General features: G+C 43.9%; 2 protein-coding genes across 2 annotated transcripts in view; both read right to left on the bottom strand.

The window, feature by feature from the left end:
• Window positions 1-856, bottom strand: part of GAREML (GRB2 associated, regulator of MAPK1-like) — a 6,709-nt gene extending 5,853 nt beyond the window's left edge. The window contains exon 1 of the mRNA XM_010565909.1: window positions 796-856. Within this exon, the coding sequence (XP_010564211.1) occupies window positions 796-856 (61 nt within the window). The remainder of the gene's footprint in view (window positions 1-795) is intronic.
• Window positions 857-3,615: 2,759 nt separating this feature from the next.
• The window catches only part of RAB10 (RAB10, member RAS oncogene family), a 44,194-nt gene continuing 33,204 nt past the window's right edge, over window positions 3,616-14,605 (bottom strand). The window contains exons 3-6 of the mRNA XM_010565872.1: window positions 10,369-10,507; window positions 7,001-7,090; window positions 6,378-6,479; window positions 3,616-4,351 (exon numbers count right to left, since the gene is read on the bottom strand). Coding sequence (XP_010564174.1) covers window positions 4,268-4,351; window positions 6,378-6,479; window positions 7,001-7,090; window positions 10,369-10,507 — 415 coding nt within the window. The 3' untranslated portion in view covers window positions 3,616-4,267. The remainder of the gene's footprint in view (window positions 4,352-6,377; window positions 6,480-7,000; window positions 7,091-10,368; window positions 10,508-14,605) is intronic.

Consider the following 14,605-nt stretch of genomic DNA (forward strand, 5'->3'; position numbering starts at 1 on the left):
ATGGGAAGGGAGCAGGGATGGGAAAGCGGGGATGAGAAGGAGCAGGGACAGGGAAGGAGCAGGGGTGGGAAGGGAGCAAGGATGGGATGGGGAAGGAGCAGAGACAGGTATGGAGCAGAGGTGAGGACAGAGCTTGAGGCCCCAGATCCTGGCAACGGCGACAGCTCGGCCTGGGACGAATTCTTCCCTCCCCACCACAAAAAGCTGATGAGTCTCCAGGGATGGGAAGGATTCGGGATCATTGAGCTGCTCCTCATGGCCTTGTCCCCCCTCCGAGGGGGACCCGGGGGCTGCTCTTGCAGCCTCAGCGTCAGCTTTATTACCCACAGCGGCACAAAAACACCCTCTCCCGGCTACCGACACCATGGCAGCGGGACGGAAGAGGGAGAAGCACGTCCCTGCTCTGCCATCCCATGCCATGGCGGGATGGGGACAAGCCCCTCGCCCAGCCTTTGCAGGGGGGTGACACCCCCAACCCAGGAGCACCTGAAGGCTGTGGGAGACCCCAGGGGGCACCCGCTCCCCCCGGGCAGGAGATCTTGTGGAGAGGGAACTGGCAAGGGCGATCGGATCCTGCTCGGTGGAGAAGGACATCGGCTCGGCCATAAACACCAGCCAGCAGCGGGGGCTCTTGGAGAGCTGGAAAAGCCGCCCATAGTTCGCAGCCACACAACCCACAGCTGCAGAGGGAAGGGCCGAAACAGCCGCTTTCCTTCCACGGGTTTGCAAAGGTCCTCCCCAAGGAGCCGGGGGTCCCCGGGGTGCTGCAGTCACCAGCCCAAGAGCCAGGTGTACCCCCACCCACGGAGGATCCACGGGAGGAGCGGGCAGATGCCAGCAGCCTCAGACACGCCATCGCACTTAGCAATGCCCTCAAAAAACAACAGCCTAAAGCTTTTCTGTAAAAAAAAAAGACAGAAAAGAGCAGCTCTAGCCCCAGCCAAACAACTTCTTCCAAATAAGAGACCAGTTTGCGCTTTCCAGGCTTTATCCTTGTGTCCAAGCCGTCACAGCTGCCCTAAGAGCAACTATAGCCTGGGTGCAAAGCTTTTCTTTGGCCCAAAGGCTTGGGGGGGGCTTGTCCCAGCCCCGGCACCCACCTTCTCCAAGGGGCAGCCACAAGGGGGGCCGGTGCTCAGCCTGCTCCCTGCCGGCACGCAGGGCCCCAGCCGAGGCTTGGCGAAAGGGAATTTAATGGGGCCGAGGAAGTAACCAATGCAAGTTTATAAAAGCTTTTATTTGCTCTTGGTATGACCAAGAATGGGACAGTGATCTTTTATACAATTTGATACAGTAAGTGGTACAAAAGAATGTGTTTTAAATAAAAAGCCAGAGTGGAGTAGCAAAAATATTAAAAGATTAAGTAAAAAATCGTAGGCATGGGAATTAATCCTAGACCTTAAGTTGATGCTGTTTTTTCACCATCCGAGTCCGAGAGCACAAAGCGCCGCGTTTACCCCTGCCCCGCACCGCCGCGGCACCGGCAGCTCCCCCGGGCAGCGCCGAAGCACTTAACAGAAAGCGGTTAACCCAGTTGTAGGATAGATTCAACCTCGGGTTTTAGTTTAGCACGACCAATTTAATCAAGTTACATTTTTTGCCGTGACAAAAAGGTAGCGCCGAGTCTTCCTCCGCTGGCCGGGTCAGCTAAAGCCCCCCCTTCTGCGGTGGCACCGCCGGCACCGGGGCAGCTGGCGCGGGAAAAGCTGCTTTTGCATCCTTTTCTAGGCTGGCCTTAGGCTTTATTCCACACACAGGGCTGGGGAGGGGGGTGTCTTCCAAGTAGAGGTTTCACAAGCAGTTAGTTTGCTAGCTAGCAGGAAGTTTAGATACCGGCAGAAATAAAGTTACTGCAAATTCCTCCAACATGATTATTATTACTTTTTTTTTTTTTCTTTTTTTAAAGCATCTGCATCGACTCTTGTTGCTCACTCCTCCTGGGCTGGGCCTTGCACTCCACAACACAAAACAAAGCCAAGCCACGCAGTTAAAATTCATGTTTTTTATATAAACAGAAGTAGACCGTCTAGAAATATTTCAGTTTATTAGCTCGGTAAGGAGAATAGGAAACGGAGGTGGTAGCTAGTAGTACCAGCGAGTGGCCTGTTCTCTACCTGTTGGCTTGCAACAAACACAGCGTCTACAAAGGATCCCGAGGGATTTACACAGAGGGAGCCAAGCCCCTGGAAGCAAATAAAAAGCTCACGTTTAAAACAAGGATTATACAAAAAAACCCAAAAACCCTTGATGTATATTTCTCCATTTTTCCCTTTTTGATAATGTTAGAAAGTGCAGATTTAACCAAAAGGTAGCCGTACGCTATTTACAACGCTGACCGGCAGGCGTGGGATGTGAGAAACACAGCGGTGCCGATTTATCCGCCAGTCCCAGGGTCCTGCCCGACCCCAACAGCCACTCGACTGGGAAGGGTTAACACACACGGAGACAAAATGCCAAAATACAGTGGAAAAGGGAGACACCTTGGTCAAGTTACTACACGGGAAGCCGTTCGAAACTAGAAGTTCAATGTTAAAACACCATCACTTCATTAAAATTAAATCAGCATTATTTACTACTTTCATTATTTACCAAAGGCAGTCCAAAACTCAAGCGGACAAGAGCAAGGCACAAGCTTGTCCAACTTTAAAGGAGAATGTGAGGCTTGGGGGCGGGGGGGAGAAGCATCTATTTAAAATATCTTTTTGTCCTTGGCTGGAGCAGCTCCCCTACGTGGTTATTTTAAATGCAAGGCAAGTGAACGTACAAACACTCCTGCAGACTGAACGCCCAGTTCGGCAGGAGCAGTCGACAGCGTCAGACTGGCAGTCCTTAACCCCCTTCCTTTCAGAAATGACTAAGCCATGCCATCGGTGACACCGGAGCCTGGCCGAGGCAACGCAGAAGGCGAGCTGGAAAAGCAAGTTAATCCCAGGGGGAGCTGAGCAGCCCTGCTGGGATCACCCACCACGTTCCCACAGCGCGGGACTGGGAGCAAGACTGACCCAAGTACCAATGACTCAGCTTTTAACACTGGAAAATGGAAAGTTTTCAGGGAGGTAATAAATTAAACTGCCAACTTTTTTTTTTCTCCTTTCTTTTTTTTTTTTTTTTTTAATCTAGTTTCACTCAGCCTTTTGCTAGGCTACTGAACAACTTGTTGGAGCGGCTAACAGTAAGAGAGAACTTAAAAGTTAATGTTAACTGCTGTCAGTTTGGGAATTGCATGTTATATTCATACACATAAAGTAGACAACCACATCACCCTCCATAGAAAAACTAGTGCATGCAAATAACTCTTCCATATCATAAAACCCAACGGCTATGCAGGAGGAGAGAGAAGATATACTAGTGAACTGACATTGGCTAGAGGGAAATTAGTAGGTATCTTCAACATTTTTACCTTGAAAGCTAAATCAGTGCTTTGTATTAAATTTTTGGCAAACATACCACGTTGCCATCCTTTTAATTAACACATCACACCATGAAGAAATGCAAATAAAAGCAGCATGCAGGCAAAAGGAAAGAGCCGCAAGTGAGGAAAAAAAAAATGGCAGCAGGAACAGTTCTGAATGGCTAGATCACCAAAAAGGAGACACAGCAGATTAAATGTAGTTATTTTTTTTTGCACCACCCTTTGTCCTCGATGCATTACACCAACAGTTACAGAAAGCAATCACAAAAGAGTTCAGTATTTTAAAATGGTCAAGTATGGATGGTACATCTCCTGCACATGCTTCCACCAGAAGAAAAGAAAAGAAAAAGAAAACAAAAGTTCCTTTCCACATAAGGCACAGGACAAAATAAACCCCATTCACAGACTCAAGGCGAAAATGAGTGTTTTCCTGGCTCTTTTGCTGATGCATCTAGAGAATATGGTGACTCAAGCACATTATCCATGACAGAAAATTCCACTGTTGTACAAAATAAATTGTTAATTCTAACTTTTATTCTTATACAATTTGCAGAATAGAGTTGAATATGATTGCTATATGTTTTAATGTCAGGAGGAACGGGACTATAATACAACCAAAACGTAGTGGTAAGTTGAGCAGGTACATTAAAAAATGAAGTCACGGAAATGATTTTCCTATACATGTTGTTGAGAAAATTATAGTATGCAAGCTGTCCTAAACAGAAAAACAAAGGGAGACAGGAGCTTGTTAAGATGAGGAACAAAATTGGTTTAAGGTTAAAAACGGGCAGAGTGGTTTGTTTTGCAGCGAGAAAAAAGGGGCGGTGGATGGCGATTGGTGATATAGGAGAATGTTCAGCAACACTTGCTCTTCCAGCCTGTCACCCCACCTCCACTGCTGATATCTACATTTTCACTGTTGGGCTCTTTTACAGGGGTCTGCAATGAGACAAGTAAAAAGAGTTAGATGACTCTTGAGATATTCTGAAATAAAGTATTCAGAGCTGAAGAGATAGCTGCTTACAAAGAGACTTACATCACCAAATAATATTATCAATAAACTATGGACAAAGAGCTCCACAGAAACATAATGAATCCTCCTCCCCCCTCCAGCAAAAGTATGCAAAACCAATTTAAGGGGATTGGTTTTGTTTGTTTTGTTTTAAATAAACAACAACTGGAAAGCTGGGGGCAAGAAGGGGGGAACAAACAAACAAACAACTTTTGAACATGGACCATCCCAAAGTAAACTAAACCTATTTCTAGATCCCACTCTTAGAACTGACACTTAGACTTTGGTGGAGTAAGTAAATCACAGTATGTAACTAACACAAGCTGAAGTTAAATTATGTGAACTAATGACCTTAAAAAACCACACAGTATTTTATGGATAAAGAGGGGTTGTTCAAAAGCATCTGCCTTCCAGTCAACCAGGACACCGGTTTCCGAGGCAGCGGACAAAACAGGCTCGTCTGCGTCACGGGATGTAAACTTGGTTAGACCAAAGCAAAAAATCAAAGTCAAGTGGTTTTGATCAGATGCTAACATCTACTTTCAGCTGTTTAGAAACTAACCTAAGCATTCATGAAAATACTGCAGTTTAGTCTCTATATTCCTTTTCTTTTTGTCACAGCCTTGCAAAAGCAAACCCCCCTGTTCTTTGGATAAATACACTGAGGCCCAAAATAAAAATTTAAAGGTCAAAAGGGTCAGTAAGACTTGCTAGCCTGACCTCCTGTTTACAAAAGGCCAGGGATTTTCATCCCGTTTCTCACATAAAGCTTGTCAAAAACTGATTAAGAAACAACTCAGAACTACAACAGCGAACCAGACATTGTTGAGCAGATGTGTATTTAAAAGGGTTGTGAAAAGATTCAACATTGACATTGCACTCAATTTCTAACCAATTAACTCAGATGACATTATCAATAGCATGCATGCAGGAGAGCGGTGGAAGACATTGATGAAGGCAGTCTCAATACAGGGCAGCCCCTACCACTAAGCTGGAGCACAGAAAAAACACACAGGGTCATTCGTTTAGGGGCAAAAGCACATATGCTAGAGTTGGCTGACCCACATCTCTTGAGCTCCACAGAGCTTCAGCACTGGAGAGGCACGACCTGATCGTAAGCAGGAACGTGGTAGCACAGGGGTTTTACTGTGTAAATCAAGCCCTTGGCTATGGGAGTACATCATCTAACTGGAACCAGCCCTGGAGCCACCCATGTATCCAGCCCAGCTCAATCCTGCAACACAACAGTGGCAGCTCTTGGAAGCCGATGCATTTTCTACTCATAAAAGATATCGGGGATACAAGGACAGCAGTACCCTGTAGCTCTGGGCGTACAAAGATCTGGGTACAGGCCACAGACAAGACAACCACCTTTATGGTACACTGTACATTTCAGGAAGGGGAACCAACCACCAGGATGAACTGGTGATCCACATTCTTCTCTCGGTTGCAATACAACCGTCCAATAAAGCCTCCAATGAAATGCAGAGGCCAAGAGGGCTAATCATTGGAAACAAGGTAGGAAGTGACAGAGCTCGTTCATCTGGTCTATCAACCACATCTAAACTCTTCCCAACAGGCACTCAAGAGTTTTTAGACAGTGTTGCATATTGATGGAGATGGTGGCAGGGAGAGGACAATTCTCTTCTACACCAACCAAAGTGTTTTAATTCCAAGCACACATACAACATAACCATGAGTTTACAGGCCAAACAACTACAAGCTTACGTTCCTTCACTCTCTGATGTATACTACTCACTCCACATGGTACCTCTACAATAATGAAACATCAAACAAACTTTAGAAGCTTTCGATGTACAATACTCCTCCTTCAGGGACTGGTTTGTCTTAGCATGCCAAAGTCAAAAGCTGCAACAATTCAGGTAAACATCAAAAGCAATAGGAGCTGAAATTTTAGGGGCTTTTTTTCCAACTAATCTTGGAAGTACCTACCTTTCGAAGAATGTCTTCTGCTAATGTGAGGAATGCCTTCTCAATGTTTATATTTGCTTTTGCACTAGTTTCGAAAAACCTAATACCATGCTCCCTAGCAATCTAAACCAAAAAAGAAAGAAGATGATTAGCATTACTGCGGAGTTATTCAATTGGTGCTGCTCTAACTTCAGGACTAGCAGCATTTATAAGCATTGAATATATTTTCAGCTGTAGCAGGCATCAGAAGTACTAGCTAGGCAAAGTGTCACAAAAGAAGATTCGGAACTTAATGGTTCAGAAACAGCAATTAAAGTGTATTAAATCACAAGTCCATGTCTGAACACAAGACAACAGATACCATACAAGCCTGTCACATGGTAAGTAACTTAACTAAAAATTTTCAGGCATCCTTTGTTATCAAAGAAAGCAGAAAGTGCAGCTGAACTCATTCCATTCATGGCAGTTGTTTGCAGTGTGGCTTCTGAGAAAACATTCCCTAGACTTACAAACCATTAGCAAATCCAGCTACCTTGTTCGTTCCCTGGCACATCCTGTTGTGGCATCTCAACCACCTGGAGATGGAGGGAAGTCTTCGCACTGATTTGATTACTTTGATAAGCAAGTTTTTGTCTGACACTTACCTGTTCACCTTTTGCTTTAGGGACAACTCTTTTATCTTCCATGTCACACTTGTTTCCTAACAGCATCCTCTCCACATCTTCATTGGCATGCTAAAATGAGACAAGAGACAGGTTTACACGTCTCCCCAACAAGCAGTAAATATCTACTTCACTTTTGTACTTCCAGGCTGTTTGAAGTCCAGGCAAACATCTACAGGTCTTGGTGTCCTGCACTTTCCCAAGTTGTAACAAAGACTGCTAGAAATCATTCTTCAGACAGTGCCTTTAGATTAAGTTGTTTATATAACATGGAAGTGGAATGAGACAACAGCTACAGGTTTAACAGCTCTATCACCATCCCAATGCCCGTTATTTTCCCCCTTCCTTTTTATTTCTGAAGTTTTAAGTGTGAAGTCTTCCTTTCTGAAAAGGACTAAGTGCTGTTCTGCCACCCAGATCCTTCTAGTTAATGATGCTTGCCTACCAAATCTTTGTTAGTTTGCATTCAGTGACGTGGGAAAAGAATCAGCTTCCTGCCTGGCACTTAGAGGTGTCAGGTTTTATGTGTACTAGACAAGCACATTACAGAAGTGATCCTACAGAACATCACAGGACAAGAAGCACCCATGTCTACAGGTGCCAACAATCAAGCTTCATGCACTGGAGCAGCTCCAGCTGACACTACTACTTTTTTGGTGTTTAAAGGGTTCTTCGCATAGTTTTATTGTAGACAGGTAAGTCTCCTTAACAATTGCAACTATGCTTTCAACAACCACAAAGCCAAATAACCAAGTTAGTAAAAAACGCTTTTGCTTGGTAACTCCTCTAAAAAAAAAAATTACAAGTTAACTAACAAAAGGAAATTACAGCTCTCCAGCATCATGCTGTTCCTCTGATGTCGCAATCATCAGAACAAGACTGCATGTCAGCTTTGTGCCTTAGCTCTATCTGTGAAGTACTTCACACAGAAGTTGACAAACTCACGCAGTGAAACAGAATGCAGACTGTATACCAAGCACCCATAAACCAGGACACTGCAAAGGGAAAATGGAAGCAAGCACCACACCAATGCTCAGGATCCAAAGAAAAGGGGGACCGCATACACAGGGAATCCCCTTTGTAAGGCAAAAGCGAGTGCCAATGCTTTCTCAAGGAATGTTGAATGAGCAAAAATACCTTGGCTGTTCAGTTATTGAAGTACTGCCAATATCCATCATAGTAAGGAAAGAACATGCCAAAGACAACCACCAGACTAGCAGAAATGTTCCAGCAGCCACAGCACAAAGCATCACTTAAGTGGATAACGGAAGTACTTTGAAACCTGCCATGAGAAGCTGCTTGGAAAGTCTAATCTGAATTTACTTTCACTCCAACAGCCTTAATACTACTTTACTGTAGCGTTATTAATAGAACTGGAGAGGCAAGAGATCCACGTACCCAGTACTCCTGCTTACAGTAATAACCCGAGGAAAATCACCCACAGTTTTTTTTCCTTCAGGTCACAAGGAGGAAGAGCAACCAGACAGCAAAGATTAAGATACCATGTAGAATAAGACTCCAAAAATCTTAACTTTTCATACACACACACAAAACTGCTTACACAGCAACAGACTTCTTTCAAACACAGCCAGCCCCAACATGGAAAACTGTGCACTTGCGCAACTCAACTAATTCCTACTAGCCCAAAGCAAAAGTGCATGGCATAGTACACCTCTGCAGAATGTGCAAACTTTAAATAATGAAGTATTTAGCAAGAATGAAGGTGTAACATCTCTAGGTTTCCTAGTTATTTCTAAATCAAGCCTTAAGTATGTTGTAGAAGAGCCTCCTTGCACAGAACAGCAATTCAGAACAGCAGCTTGCTTATTAAAAATCCTCCTCCTTGAGAGAATATCCTTGGCAATATTAACTCCTTGTACAACCAAAACACTTAGTTATTCCCTTCACAACTATCATTTGCAATAATCCTGTATGCGAGTGGGTAAAACCTGCCACAGCGAGAAGCCTCAACACTGCATCTAGAACCCCAGAGGATGACTTCACCCATCATTTCTGCAAATGCACTCCGTTAGCGAACTTCTTCCATGATAAAAAAAGCTTCCTAAGGTGTCAAACGTCCCTTATAAAACTGCAGTAACCATGCAGCCTTCACAATGCACCTGAAATCAGATGCAGAGGTCTGTGTGACACAGATTTAAAAACATGAGGTCAGCAAAACCACTTGCTACTCAGACACAATGGTATGAATGAGATCCATTACCCAACTTCCTGGATACTACTGAATTTTTTAAATAAAGCAACTGCAGAATCTAAAGGCCTTGGTTTCAAGTTTACATTCAACTCATTGCTGAGTCTCTTCCTGTGCTGCCTTAACTCCCCCCAACCTCCCTTCTGTACCCACCAAAACACGTACCTTTCCATAAGCAATATAGTTTCCCATTTCTCACACTAGGAAATTAAAGTCCCAATATCACATGTTTGCTCTTTAACAACCTTTCACCAGCTTCAATTAGCAATGCCTGACAACACCCACCTGCTGACGGTCAGTTCTACAGGGCTGTCTTCATGCTTTCTAGGAAAATAATGAAGCTGGAAAATCCAAACATTTATTCCATTTGGGAATAGCATAACAAAAGCAACAACCAACAGTTGTGCCACTCTAACATCTCAGAACTCCAGGAGAATGAACTCTTGGGGATCCAGGCACTAAAGGTTTCCACATCAGTTTATTCTGCTTCACTTGTCCTTGCTTGAAATCCTCCTAGCCTCCTTGTTTGGTACTCTAACAAGGATACAAATCAGCTATGCAGGTTTTGAGTAGTTTGCCAACATTCAACAACAGCAGTTTGCCATACTACCTGCAACAGCCATGATAAGCTTGCAAATATTTCATCAATTTTGAGGGAGCAAAGGTGATCATATTTAATTATCTTTGAGGATTTACACAGTCATCCTTATAAAATAGGTTAGTACTAGAAGTGACATATTCTACAGCTACTCTACAGCTTATGGCTTAGTGTTGCTCCTCTGCACACCACCTTGTGGTGGCAGCTCCTCCTGAAAACTGCAGTGCCCAGAAGATGTATTCCTTACCTCTAAGTATTCTCCAGCACAAAGTTTGCTCATGTACAAGTTTGACGTTTTAGGACACCAGTAGCCCCTGCGTAGTGCTGTGATCCTTCACGCCATTGCTGAAGGGAGGCTTGAGGCAGGGAACATAGAACATAGGATGGCCAAAAACCAGAACCCAAACCCCTGCGTTAATTTACACCTTCTGCCAGGGTAGAAGCAGAAGCTGCAATCCAGAAGCTGAGTTCTGTGGGACTCATCACATGCTCTATGGGTCACAACAAACAGCTCAATTCCAGAATCTTAGAAACATTACTCACCTCATCTATGTTTCTGAGCCACTTGCTGATGTTTTCAAAGCTCTTGGCATTGGTGATGTCATATACTAGCATGATCCCCATGGCACCTCTGTAATAGGAGGTGGTGATGGTGTGAAATCGTTCCTGCCCGGCTGTATCCCTGCGGAAAACAGACAAGAGTACATATCAGAGGCATACTCTAAAGAAACCAGCATGGTATATCTACCAGACAAGTGTGCATGGCCCAGCACATGCTGTATTGCACTACTACCAAGGGATGTGCAATGTTTTTGAAGAGCGGTAGGACACACTCCAATGTGCATCAGCAGCAGCTTCAAGGAAGCCCCACTCCCTCCCAGGTGTAGCTGAACACTCAGAGAACAAAAAGGGCAAGCCTCAGCAAGCCAGGCTCATGAGGGTACAGAAACATAGGGTTTGAAGCTTCTCTTTTGGATTTTATTTTACAGGCGATTGTTTTTTTTAAAACCACACTTCAGAGTCAACTATGACAGAGACAAAAGACACTGGTCTGCTTAACTGGGCTTACAGGACTAAGGCGTCAAGAAGATGAAGCGATCTGTTGAACAGCAAAGTGGTACGTTGCAGTAGCTCTTCTGGTATACTACCACAATAAGTAAACCCAGTATCAAGTCATTGTAGAAATTCGTTAATTTTAGACTTTGTATTTTTATTGACAACTTGAAACTTGCACCCAAAAGGAGAAACTGTTATTGCCAAGTCTCATATCTCAGGAAGCATCTCAAAGACTTCTGAGCCTCTGTGGAAGCCAGTAGCAGACAGCATGAAAACAGGAGCAAGAAATCTTCTACCAACACTTTGACAGGACTGTGAGCTCCAGCAGTGGGAGCATCTGAATAACCCCAGAAATGTCACTGTCCCAGACACCCTCTCCTGTTACTGACCAGTTTTTCCCAAATGAACATAAAAAACTCTATCTACAATTTTTAAGTTACATACCATAACCACTGACCAGCCTGATTAGACATGGCACAAACCCAGCTGACTCAGTACTCAAGTTTCTGTAGGAAGTTCCCAAAATGTTGTAGGTTGTTTAGCAGTGCCACTGTCAAAGACAGGAGAGTCTGGAACTGCAACCAACTATGACCTGACCCAATTATCCAGTCAACACCACCACGATGCCTGAGAAGATCCCTTTTCATTTCAGCAGCTGCTGAGCAGCCACGAAGACAATCACACAACATTTTCTGGAACTCAGACTTAACACTGAGAGGAATTTTGTTTTCAGATCAGTTTTATAAACCTCTAAGTTGGTCTTACAAATGTATATTCCTGAAATTTTAGATCAAAGTGTATAAAAAAAACCTAGGACATGTACTGTAACATTAAATTGTTGATTTCTATAAGCAATATGCTGAAAATTGATCATGCAAGATTAATGACTATTTATATTCCCATCTCATTCTGAGATCTTTGATGGAATGCATGAGATTTGGTTAAGCAAACCTGCTTGCCACTACATTGAGAATTCGTAGTTAATCACATATTCTACAGTGTCTTTTGGAGGACATAAACCTAACAGATTACGTGTTTACAGACAGTTTTCAGTAACACTATTCACACAAGAAAGACATGGACCTGTTGGAGCGGGTCCAGAGGAGGTCACAAAAATGATCCGAGGGCTGGAACACCTCTGCTATGAGGACAGGCTGAGAGAGTTGGGGTTGTGCAGCCTGGAGAAGAGAAAGCCCCAGGGAGACCTTATTGCGGCCTTTAAGGGGGCTTATAAGATGGGGACAGACTTTTTAGTAGGTCCTGTAGTGACAGGACAAGGGGTGATGGTTTTAAACTAAAAGAGAGTAGATTCAGGCTAGATATAAGGAAGAGATTCTGTACTGTGAGGGTGGTGAGGCACTGGCCCAGGTTGCCCAGAGAGGTGGTCGATGCTCCATCCCTGGAACCATTCAAGGTCAGGTTGGACGGGGCGCTGAGCAACCTGATCTGGTTGAAGATGTCCCTGCTTATGGCAGGGGAGTTGGACTAGTTGGACCTTTAATGGTCCCTTTCAACCCAAACCATTCTATGATTTGATGATTCTATGACAAGGTAGAATCAAAGGTGTCTCCAAATTTAAACCGGTCTAAATTGAGATTACACATTCCCTAACCGCCTTCAGAAAGATACAGTGTTCCCTCCCAACCCACAGATCCACATTTCCTTGCTCATAAATGAGTAACCTCAGAAAAGATGATGGACTGCAGTTGAACTAGTTCAACTCATTTCCCTCTCAACTGTTCCTGAGGTCACAGTAAATGCCTTGGCAGAACATGGACACCGCCAGGCACAGAGTCCTGTGAAAACTCACCTCTCCCCACCGCCCCACCACCTACAGTTGAACCAACAAACGCTGACTGTAATTGCCAGATCAATTTGTTTAAGCACACGTCAGATTTCTGGCCAAGTATCAGTTGGCCAATGGGAAGTAAATGAAAAGCCTTGAAATCTGAAAATGGCATGGAGGAAAAGCTTCTGAGATGCAGGGGAAATGCTCTACAAAGTTTCTTCTCAGAGTCTTATCAGCTCTGTTTGGCTCAGACCCCAGGATCACAGTTTCGAGGCTGATTGCTCCTGAGATTTTATCTTCTCCTAGGAGATGACAAACACCAAGAAGAGGGCAAAGAGCAGGGGAGGAGGAACAGGGGCAGGTCCTAAATCCAAGCACCACTTTGTTCAGAGATGTTCTGACAGGCCATGCTGCACAGAGGTCTGGCTCACTGGCAGTAGCCCCGAGAGGCCATCTAGTCCATTCCCTGGCTCTACAAAATGTTGAGGGATACCCACATTATTCCTGAAAGATGCCTGATCTTCTGCTGGAGACTTCTGACGATTGCTGGCTTGAATCCCCCTCTCTCATCTCCTTTCTGTCCCATTTGGAAGTGTCTCCTGATGGCACACTTGGGTCTTCCTTAGTGCAAATTAAGGCCGTCAAGCCTTGTTTTACCTTTCATAGGTAACTAGAGGAGTTAATTTCCCTTCTTTCTACAACTAATTTTGTATACTCAAACACAGCTCTTGCACCTTCTCTGAATTTTCTCAAGCCACCTCAAGTTCTTTAGACCTTACTCACTGGCCAAACGTCTAAGATACACAGCCTCACCTGTTGCTCTCTCTGGACTCCCTCCAATTCACCCATGTCTAAGCAAAAACCAGGACAATACTCCAACTTACCAGCCTCATACAGGAATATTTGCTAGAAGACTTGGGCATGCCTGTTTATGCATCCCGCTCCCTTTCCTCATTATTAAGCAGATTTTTCTGACATTTGAGTAATTGATTATACATACTGAACTTGCTAACTTTGCATTTGCCTCTACTGAATTTCACAAGACTGTTTTCAATGACATTTCTCCAATCGGTCAAAAGCAATCTGAATTATAATCCAGCCCTCTACACAATTTATACTTTGCAACTTCATCTTTTCCTGCTTAGCTTAAATACAATAATCATACTCTCTATTCCCTTATCCCAACTGTTAAAGAAAACATTGCCTATCATGAAACTCAAGACAGACTCCTGCAAAATATCTCAACAGAACTCTTAACTCACACATAGTTTATTTTCCCTCACCATGAGTTTTGTATCTACTTGATAGCATCTTCACCTAAGTCACTTCCCCCTAACTTGCTCATATCACGCAGGACAGTGTCAGAAAAGCCTTACCAAAAACATCAAGACATACAGCATCTGCTGTTCTTCCCCTCTTGACAATGCCAGTAGCCATCACAGTAAGAATTCAGACTGATTTTACAAAACTTGGCATTGGCAGCACTTAGTTGTTACTCATTGCTTGTCACGTCCTATGCGCCTACAACTAACTTGCTTAGTTAACTCCTCCAGTGTTTTTTCTGGCAACTGAAGCTAAGCTAATGGATGAAAAGAAAGCTGGAGAGGGAAAAAGCAAAGAACCTGGAGTGTTCCCCCCCTGCCTTTTTTTTTTTTTTTAATAAGTACTATATTTGCCCTTTCCCCTTCTTAATGGATTCTCCATTCATTATTCAGAGATAACTCTTAATGGACATGAGATTAGAGAACTGACTGAAGCAAACAGAGGAAATGAGTTATGGTTTTCAAACTGCCTACGACTGATGAATCCACCCTGAGCAAATGGCACAAGACAGTCGGAGACCGCATGTCTTGTTTACTGCCCCGGCTTTCCATTCTTTTGTTCAAACCCCTAGTATGTAAGAATATGCTTCAAAGCTATGGGTGTGCAATAAAT

This window comes from Haliaeetus leucocephalus, unplaced genomic scaffold (assembly GCF_000737465.1).
Source record: "Haliaeetus leucocephalus isolate CR32 unplaced genomic scaffold, Haliaeetus_leucocephalus-4.0 Scaffold197, whole genome shotgun sequence".
In the NCBI taxonomy this organism is placed as follows: domain Eukaryota; kingdom Metazoa; phylum Chordata; class Aves; order Accipitriformes; family Accipitridae; genus Haliaeetus; species Haliaeetus leucocephalus.